This window comes from Gavialis gangeticus, unplaced genomic scaffold (genome assembly GCF_001723915.1).
Source record: "Gavialis gangeticus isolate Ggan-Ray unplaced genomic scaffold, GavGan_comp1, whole genome shotgun sequence".
Lineage (NCBI taxonomy): Eukaryota > Metazoa > Chordata > Crocodylia > Gavialidae > Gavialis > Gavialis gangeticus.
Genome location: NW_017728995.1, coordinates 1,868,755 through 1,879,716, shown reverse-complemented (window position 1 = coordinate 1,879,716; position 10,962 = coordinate 1,868,755). Strand labels below are relative to the sequence as shown.

Genomic DNA, 10,962 nt, shown 5'->3' with positions numbered 1-10,962 from the left:
TCTAACATTCATTGACATGAATGGGCAAAATGTGCATGCTTAGAAGGGTTACTTAGACCTAAGGCTTAATTCACTGAAGCTGATCTTTTTCACTCTGCTGAGGTAAGAGGTTGAAAGATGACACTGAGTAGCAAAGAGGGGAAAAACAGAGTTGAAAATGTGACCCCTCAATTGCACGCGGGGTTAGACGAAGAGGTTTCAAAAAGAGTATCTTCTGTAACTTCCATTTGTGTGGCCTGCCAGCCTTGAGCTGTTTTCAGAATGGGAGAGAGGAAAGGAAGCAAAGGGAGTTTCGTCTGGGGGGGTTTCAGCCCCTACTGGAGGGCAAGGCAGGTGTATTGGACCCCTTCCCCCCACCCTGCCCCAGGGCAGGGGACTCCAATTCACCCACCCTTCAGAGTCAGCTAGGGAACCTCTAGAACAGGCAAGCTCCCTCTGCTCCCTTTCCACCCTCCCATTCTGAAACAGGGAGAGGCTAAGAGAGGAGGGGCCGTTGCTAGGGGAAACCACTCCAGGCTCCCAGCCAGCAGCAAGATGCCTCTCCCCACAACAGTGAACTCCTGGTTTGTTCCAGGCGGTAGCTGCAACTCAGAGCAGTTCCTACAAAGCGTTCTCAGTTACAGCGGAGCACTGCACTTCGGTCTGCACCCCACATGTGTACAACATTTTGAAAAACTGAGGATTCATTATGGCGCTTAAACAAAAGCTGACCTCTTTTATAAACCTGATCCTGGGATAAAAAGATATTCCAATGACAAAATATCCTTTCATAAAAGGTTAGCTAGAAAGCAAACTGAGAAAAAAACATGCAAATATAAAATATGCTACACTTTACATTTATCATTAAACTATTTGAAAGTGAAATAGACTGGGAATATAGCTCAATATTTCAACGCATAACATTCATATGTCAATATGTAATATTGGTAGCTTTGTTCTTGTCGCACAGTATCTAAAATATTTATTAGAATACCTGCATACCTAGATGGCTACGTAATATGACAGCAGTGCACTGTACTTTCATGCTACTGATGCATAAGATCAGAAGGTTTTTGAAGTTCCAGAGGGACAAAGGTGAGCCCTGTTTCCACTGACTGAATGGCAAAATAATTATCCATTCCATGAGGTAAACATGATTAAACTAAATACTTATTTGAAGACATGTCATGATGTTAAGAGAAGCACGATAGCCACATTTAGTTTTACTGCTCACTTGTCAGTCAGTCCATGGAACAACAGTGATAATGCTGCAGAATGCCTCACTTCACTTAAATAAATTGTGAAAGTTGCCATAATGGAAGCTAACATGAAGAAAGAGGTGGGACAATAAAGAAGTAGAGAAAAATCAGCAATAAGCATGAAGATAAAGGGGGCTACATGGGTCATGCGTAAATGCACATGGCAGAGACATCTCACTTCTACTCTAATCCTTTACAACCAAAACTAAGTATTTAAAAATGAAAAAATATATCATTTTTGGAAATTGTTGCCCAAAGGAATACACTAGGCGTGCACATGTACATGTCATCTACCCACATGCATGCACATGGTTGTGCTTGGTAAGAAGGGTGCTGAAAGCATATCATTCTCATTTAAAGCAAACTGTGCAGCTTGTGTTGAAATAGATGCATGTTTGTGCAAAAGAAAAGAAAAGAAAAAGTTCATGACTACAGTGTGGTTACCATTATGTTGTCAAAGTCATCCTGAAGGGATACAGCAGTGCTACAGACATCCTACAGGGAAAAAGGACAAGCAAAAGAATGGCAAACAACACAGAAAATAAATTAGCCTTGCATTGTTAGCTGAGTTGTTCCATTTATCCAAACATGATCATCACACGCGTGACAGTTAAATAACTGACATCCTCACAAAACATCCAGTTCATTGATATTAAAAAAATGCTAGTGGCATTCTTGAATAAGAGGCTGCAAATAATTATCACACACATGCCCAAGTATCAGAAACAACACACTCAAAAAGCACATTACCTTAAGGAAGATTATTTGATTTCAGACACCATTTTATTTTTATACTGTCATCTGTTTCATGTTGAGGCAGAAAAATTATGGAGAAAATGACAGGCAACTCTGACCTGACACAAACTACTTCCAATGAATATCATGTTTAAGAGTATTTCACAAATGGTTTCAAAAAAGGAATACTTTAGAATTAGAAAGCTTTGTATTATCTAGTTGAGATGTGATGCAGGTTGTACCAATATTAAAAATGTGCATCCATTCTACTTGTACTTCTTCAAGGGGTTAATCTTTGACAACAGCGCATGCCTAAGTACCACAGGATGACAGGGATTCTAAAACTCAGTGGAATCAATGAGAGCTGATGGTACAGTAGTTGTACAGCATCTGACCCTAAACATGATACAGATGCAATTATCATACTCAATGCTAAAGAAATGCGCTTAAAAGAAAAATATTCGTATAAGCAAATGACCTTTGTCGTTTAAAAATCAAATTCTCAACTTTATCTGATGGTATTTTAAACTGATGTTGAAGCAGTTGAAATCTGCCAAAGAGTCTGTCCAACAAGATTTTCACTGTTTACTGTTAGGCTGTTTGTTTTAATGGCTTAAAAATAGTATTTAACCCTTGGTTTTAAAACATGGTAAAATACCTTCACTATCACCTTTTCCCTTGCATTTATAGCACTATAGATGTAATTATGAGTGTCCTTCTGTAATGGAAGGATATGCATATCTAGATGTTCCTCAGAATAAAAACACTGGAGAGCTGGGTAAGATTTGCTACTGTCAGCTGCCTCATACAACATGTCTTGATGTCCCATGAGTAGGAGCAGAACGACCACCAAATTACCAGCAAGTGATACGTTTCTGATGACATCTGACACAGCAGGTACAACATGTAACAGAAGCATTAGGCCGCTTGGAAACATGAAAATATAGTTAAAATGACCTTATCATCACAAAATTTATCAGGGACCACAGAGCACTTCTGCTTTGTAGCAGGGAATTCAAATCTTATCTGATTAATCTCTTAAACTAAGAGCTAGATTAATGCACTCTAGGGATCCTATGCACATACATCTACTCTGTGTGTGATTAGTTATCTTTTGATTATGCTCACTGAATCTAAATGCACTAGAGAATGTCACGAGAGGAACATATCTACTTTAAAAGCACAGTACTTGCACCAAGGAATCTTTACAGTTACCCTTATAACTAGTATCTATACATTTCATACCTAGACAACATCAACATGATAGTGGATAATAATTTTAGCAAATAGGAAACACATGCCCTTTGCCTTAGTGACTGCCTTTAATGAATTTACAGGACCAGATTCTTCTCTCACAATTACATAAATGTAAGCACAAAGCAAATGCAATGTGCATTCAATTTGTACTCTCATTACACTGATGTAGCTTTGGTCACAATGCGACTCAGTCTTAATTTATATATCTCCTTTTAAATAATACCTAGGAATATACTGAAGAAAATAAAAACTATAAAACAAAAAAACAGACAAAAAACTAGCCAAGGATTTACTGCATTGTAGTAACTGAAATAGTCAATTACATTACCTCAAATTCATTCTGCAAATCATGAGAAAAACTTCCAACTGGTCTTATGCAATTGGTTATACAGTAATCATACATTCTTAAGCATATGAATTTGAACAGAATAAACAAACTACACATTGTTTCTTAATTAAATACAAATCTATATACTGCTTATCTGTATTTACCCTGAAAATTGTCCTTTAGAGACAGTAAAAAACCACTTGTAGGTATTTTATGATACTAATAAAGCTTAACCTCATAACAAGATTTATTACCTGGAATTCTAAGTTATACATAAATTATGATAGGATTCCTTGTAACACACAATAGCTTATTTATTCTACATGCAACATTAGAAAATGGTGGAGAAAATAATGTTTCTTAATAGGGAACTTACGCTATGGGTTACTAGTTTTTAATAGAAAAGATTTTATAGACCCTGTAGCCCCGAAGTATTGGCTGACTCTATGGGATCCTAGAGAATTACATACACTGGATGTTTGTTTAATGCATTAGTGTCACCAGTGACATTACCACCTAGTTTCCAGCACTAACATTCCCTTGCTCCACTATGTATTAAAATGGAAACACCACACATTGGTTATTCTTAAATCTTAGCCAGTGTCTTAAAGAAAAGATTTGCAATTTCTAACTTCAAGCTCCTCCCCACACTCCAAGTTATTTCCTATACTAAGTTTAAGACCATATGAAGATGCAAAATTATGTATAAAGAAAGCAAACCTGGAGCAAATGCTGAAATGACTCTTTTTTCTGATTAGAAAGTTTTCACTCCCACTTCTGTATTTGGAACTTTAGAGGAACAGCACAGATCTCTCAAGAACTTCTGACTGTAATATATTATGTAGTCACAAAATACTTTAAAGCCTATTTAGTTCTGCACCTGATGAAGCTCTCAGTCCCAGATGCATGTGTGGGCCTGGGGGTTTCATGCACTATCATGCTTACACTTAGGAAGCAATAATCAAAGAGACAACATGGGGAATAATTGGCTAGGGTGAAGTACTGCAGGAAATACTTTGGGAGGTTATAATGGACTGCAAACTGAGCTGAATATGAGTTATTAGTATAATACTGTTGCAAAAAAAATAGCAGGACTGTTAGATGCAAATCACAGTTTATGATTCTTTCACTTTGTTGACATACTATTTTAACCTACAGCGAGTTGTAAATTAAAAGGAAATATAACTGGGAACAGCCCCAGTTTTTCTATGGAAGATAGCAGTAGCTCTGGAGGTCTCGGTTAAGAACTGGAAACAGCTCAGGATTACTAAGTTCCTTAGAAATTTCAGTAGATTTCAGGTAGAAATTAGCATAGACATTCCTGCTATTTCAACAAGCAAGAACTTCTACATAACTGCAAACCCACCCTTGCCTACTATACAAGCCCATTACAATTTACTCATACTAACTACCATAATTTGACTTGTGAATTGTGCTATGTTTTGTCATGATTAATTAATATTTGCATTGCAGCAGCTCCTAAGAGCTCTATATGAGCGATCAGAGAGATACTGCATTAGCTGCCTCTAAATAAAAAGTCTCTCCTGTCCATTTAGACATAAGGCAGGAAACAACAGAGATGTAGGGAGAATAATAAGATATTATCATCATGATGAAAAGCATGGTAAGCAGCTGTCTTAGCTGCTTAAACATTGTCAACGCTTTTGTATGTCACATGGAAGAAAGAGTTTGAAGGAAAGATTTGAAGGAGGTCAATGAGATATTTTTATAGGTGTTCTGTAAGGATTTCCATTCATGCCAAGTCAGCAAAAACAAAGTTACTGGAAAATCTGACAAATGAACAATGAAGGCAAGCATGATTAACAGAGTGAAGGCATGAGTTAGCCTCATCAGGCAGAGATGATACATAGCATGAGGTAAGTTAGAAAGGATTTAGAAAGTAAAGACAAGTTTTTGCCTGATGGTATTGTACACTTTCCATTGGATTTTATAAACAATGATGCTTGGGAAAAAATGGTCGTTATATGCTTGCACCTACAAAGCAGTAACCTTCTACTGGTATATAAACACTAAAAGTACACACAAATGCTTAGAGAGAGCATTTAGATTGAATGCACATATATTTCAGGGGAGTTTCAAGTTCTGTCAAAAGAAGAGTTGCACCTGCTCTGGCAATAAAGCACAGACATGAATCTGTGGGTCTGTCCACAGAACATTTTACATGAGCTGTAAATTCCCTTAGAAGGACCATAATTCTATTTTAAGAAACAGACATTTGATGGATCTATTTGTTTCAGAAAATGCTTACTGACCTAGTTTTCCAATAAATCCACTACTGTTGAATCTGTTCACTCCTCAAAAATATGAATAGCCAAATGAAATTACCTTTTTCTTAAGGGAACAACATTCGTCATCAAGTTTCACCCACTAATAGCTATTGTATGTGTTTACCATCAGCTTGAACTGGCTATGAAATTGTGCTTCATGCACAGAAAAAAGTGAGTTCACTTTCAACTTTCTTAAAACTTCAGTGTTGATTGCATGATTTTTTTTAAGGTTATGGTTGTCATGAACTGCTGTTCAGGCATCCAAGAGTTAAGGTGAGGAATGATTACATCCATGAACACTTGGAGGAGATAAACATACAATTTTACAAAGACAGACTTTTCCTAGAAAAGAATACATTTCCCAGTTGAACAATAAACCAAATAAAGCTTAATACTAAATCCCATAATTGATAATGGAAAAAAATGATGCTTCTTTTCCCCCAAGAATGACAAGGAAGCATATTTTAAATGACTTAAAAAAAATCACTGCTATAGGTACAATGTTTAGAAGTAGTCTGACAAATCACTCAAATAGTATACACAAATTTCAGTTAATATAGAAGTCAATTTTACAAAAAGCTGTTCCTTAGTTCTGATTATGCCCCCATATTACACAGCAATTCTTTGAAAATTAAATGCAAGATATTCATCTCTCATAATGGAACTAGCTAGTATTTAAGCGAGATTTTGCACCTAACATTTATGAAATAAGTTAGTAGGTTAAATGTCAGCGATGTGTATGTGTGCATGGCTGTGTAACATTTACATGAATGACTCCCTCTGGAAATTCTGGAATTCCTAAATGTAATGAACACTGCTATATTGATTCTTTTTAATTACAGTTTGTTTCCTCAATCTATTAGTATATTGTATGTCACAAACTAAATGTGAAAAGCATTCAGTTTCCTCCTTAACACAATCTGGAAACAATTTAGGGCAATTAATTATACGTAGCTCCAAGAACATTATAATTTCTATTGTATTATCCCAAATAACAGTTAATGCTGACAATACCAATTTCACTATTCTGTTTCATGTTCAGGCCCAGTCTTACAGGAAGGCATAAGCAATGTTATAGCTAAATGGCAACTTATTACATTTCTACAGCAATTTATTTTAAATAGCCACTGGTGTTTGAAAGAGTTCTATATGAGAAACAGTGAAAGAGAAAAAACTTTCTGCTTTATTTAGTGTATTTTTTCTGGAATGAGGCTAGTAGACAAATTTTGCTATTTAGAGAACACAGTGGAAGCTCTCTCAAGATCTTCAGCCATGTTTTAATGACTAGAAATATCATTTGTACCAGCACTTCCCACTATTCAGATGGGCTTTTACATCTGTAACACTTTTCTTTGCTAATTTTTAAAATACCGTTTTTTCTAGTTCAAGGCATTCATGACTAACGATAAAAAAGAGGGAAAATCAGGACTGATTTTGACTGAGGATTCAGTACAGTCCTTAATTTCTTTGGCAGCAATTTATTTGCTTTGTTTTTGGTAGAATTCTTAATATCTAGTTATCATGTACAGTAGGGACATATTGTGGTCTAAGATGAAAATGTTAGGATTACATCTTTTAGATTTGAGGATACATACCACACACACACATTCATACTAAAATTAAGTATTTAGGTTACGTATTTAGGTTATGGTGTATGTGTGGAGGGAATAATTGCTTTAACAGCTTACTGATCAAACTTTTAGTCAGTTTTAAGGGAGTCCAAGAAAAATATTCTATTTATTGCATATTAAATCATATATAAATCTACAAACAATGAAAATGAAAAGAAGCTCAAAATAACTCCTGCATAATGTTCTTTGTATACATTTGATGGCAAGTATTTCATACACTATTCTATAAGGATATTTAATTTCTTCTTTTCTTACACTTACAGCAGTCTTGAAAAAGATCAGATCTCAACAATGACCTCTTTTCCATCCTGTCTGCATGAAACTGTCTTTATCACTTATCACAGTTTAAGTAACTCTATGTTTTATAAGGTAAATGACATGCAACTGAGATCATAGTTGGTCACTAAGGGTTTTAGCCTCTTATTTTTTCACTTCTATGCTGCTCCTCATTTTCTGTCTCCAGGAAAGGGGCATGACCTATCCCAGGCACATCAAAATATCAGAACACCTATAAAATAAATTAACCTAAGGAAGTTAAAATACATTAAGTAGCAGAAGCAAGGTCTAGGATTTTATGAGACTTTCAATAAAACTAGAAGGAATCTGGAGACAAAAGGGTAAAGTGACAAATGATGCTTATAAAACAAGAGGCCTTGGTAGAGCAGTACATGGACTTGCTACTATGGCAGTAGATTAAGATGACAGTAACTGCATCTGGGTCCTCATCTCATAAGCTTACAAAGCAAGTAACTATAAATCCAAGCTGAAACCAAAGGCTTCCTTCCCATGTTTTGGTGTTTGAACAAACCTGTTGGAAAGTTCTTGTCTGGGTTTGCTGCCTGAGTAGTCGCTGTTGCTGTTGCTGCTGCTGCTGTTGTTGCAGGAGTTTCATCTGGAGCAACTGCTGCTGAGATGTAATTGCATGTATGGAGGGTGGCTGCATCATGGTGCCAGAACGCCTCTGCAGCATGTTAGACAGGGCTTGTTTTGTATTAGTTGGAACAAAGGAGCCAGCAGGGTCCAATCTAGAACCACCTTTAAAAAAAACAAACAAAAAATGCATACATAAAGTGTAAATTTTTACTCTGCCCTTTACAGCAAAAGGCTTGGGACAGATCACTATTAAAAACTACCAGCTAACAGACAAACATGCCTAAAAAAAGATCAGAAAACCTTTTGAAAACCTGCTGCAAACCAGGTTATGTCCAAGAGCCCAATATGTGAAGATGAGACAGGAGACGGATACTTTCTCAAACATCTGTTTAAATAACCTCTAAAATTGTGCTGGGGGCAGACAGGTGGCAGGGAAAGCCCAAAGACCCAGGGAAATGACGGAGAGCCATGACCCAGGAAAACTTACCAGGTGCGGGCACAGCAGCAGGAGGCAAGGAGTGTGCAATTCATTAGTAAACACTTGGTGCGGCTGGGATGGCATGGAGGCATGATGTCAGCAGCCAGCATCAGGAAGCAGCTACAAGAGCCAGCATGTGACTGAGAGATGGGGAGCAGCAACAGCACAACAGCTGCATGCTCCTGACTGGCACTCCTGGCCGTGCTACATTCCAGGGATATCCCAGAGGGGATTCTGCCTCCCAGGGAAGCGACACCCAGGACCAAAGGAGAGGATCCAAGCACCTGTTACAGATGCATGAGTGGGAGGAAAACCACTGCCTTCCTGCTTCTGTTTTTCTTTTGTTGATTGCTCCTGGCGGCCGTATTCTTTTGACGCACTTGCTTGAGCCAAGAGGCCAGGAGCTCTTGGGGACTCCAAGGGTAGAAGACTGTATTTTGGCAGGCCCATCCAGCCAAGGGAAAAGGTCTCAGGGGGCGAGACCATTTTCCCGCACTGTTTGAGTTTTGCAGGCCAAGCACGATGGAGAGTAACGGGGACTATTCACCAGTGGATACAAGGCTGCTGCACAGGCCAACCAAGCCAGCTGGAGCCCGCAGGTGGCCAAACTGTGGTGACGTGGCACACCAGAACATGTAAGAGCCCAGACCATTGATCACATGGCTAGAGACCATCAGGTTGGTGTATGGATGTGGTGTAGGGGAGGCAAAGCCCCAAGGGACATCCATACAAAGCACCTCCAACTGAGTCCAGGTCAAATAGGAGCCCCTCACATCTACTCATAAGAACAAGATGTGGCAGGCAAGCAACAGGGGCTTCCCTTTGGACACAGAGCCCAGTAGATGTTAGTGCTGGAGAAAGATAAAGCCCAAGCAAGGAACATCAGGCTCCGAGCCACTCAGGAGAAGCTGATGAAGCTTAGACACAGTGCCACAGGGAAAACGAAAACTGAAGCATTTGCCCAAAGCAGCAAGTACAATCTTCAATTAACTTGAGAAAGATAAAAGACCATTTGATAAAAGATTGTCATAATCTTTTCAGGAAGGCAACACTGAGAATATCTTTATAGCACGGGTTCATCAGCGGCAGGTCCTGTCAGACCAACCTGGTGGCCTTTTACGACCAGGTCACTAAATCATTGGATGCAGGGGTGGCAGTGGATATAGTTTTCCTAGACTTCAGGAAGGCTTTTGACACTGTCTCTCACCCCATTCTCATTAGGAATCTGGGGGACTGTGGCATAGACACCCATACAGTCCAATGGGTCGCCAACTGGTTAGAGAGTCGCACCCAGAGGGTGGTAGTGGATGGGTCCTTCTCAACCTGGAAGGACGTGGGAAGTGGGGTCCCACAGGGCTCGGTCCTTGGGCCCGCCCTGTTCAACATCTTCATCAGTGATTTGGATGAGGGGGTGCAAAGCACCCTGTTCAAGTTTGCTGATGACACTAAGATGTGGGGGGATGTGGGCACAATAGAGGGGAGCAACAGGCTACAGTTGGACCTAGATAGGTTACAAGGATGGGCGGAGGAGAATAGGATGGGGTTTAACACAGACAAGTGTAAGGTGATGCACCTGGGGAGGAACAATCGGCACCATACATACAGGCTGGGGAACTCCCCTCTTGTCAGCACGGAGGTGGAAAAGGATCTGGGAGTCATTATTGACTCCAAGATGAACATGAGTCGGCAATGTGGGGAGGCGGCTAGGAAGGCCAACTGCACCTTGTCGTGCATCCACAGATGCATCTCGAGCAGGTCCAAGGAGGTGATCCTCCCCCTCTATGCGGCACTGGTCAGGCCGCAGCTGGAGTACTGCGTCCAGTTCTGGGCGCCGCACTTTAAGAGGGATGTGGACAGCATCGAGAGGGTCCAGAGGAGGGCCACTCGTATGATCAAGGGACAGCAGGGTAGGTCCTATGAGGAAAGGTTGCGGGACCTGAACCTGTTCAGCCTTCAAAAGAGAAGGCTGAGGGGGGATCTTGTGGCCTGTTATAAACTGGTTAGGGGGGATCAGCAGGCGCTGGGGGAGTCCCTGTTCCCCCGAGCGCCGCAAGGAGTGACCAGGAACAATGGTCACAAGCTGGCAGAGGGAAGGTTTAAGTTGGACATCAGGAGGCGCTACTTCACGGTCAGG

At 39.7% G+C, this 10,962-nt stretch overlaps 1 protein-coding gene across 4 annotated transcripts in view; it reads right to left on the bottom strand.

Moving 5' to 3' along the window:
- MED12L (mediator complex subunit 12 like) overlaps positions 1–10,962 on the bottom strand; it is a 412,540-nt gene that overhangs the window by 44,367 nt on the left and 357,211 nt on the right. For all 4 annotated transcript variants that reach the window (XR_002095000.1, XM_019503138.1, XM_019503139.1 and 1 more), the window contains exon 38: positions 8,286–8,512. Coding sequence is in view for 3 of the 4 variants with exons in the window: in XM_019503138.1 (XP_019358683.1) it covers positions 8,286–8,512 (227 nt within the window). In the remaining variant the exon portion in view is untranslated. The remainder of the gene's footprint in view (positions 1–8,285; positions 8,513–10,962) is intronic.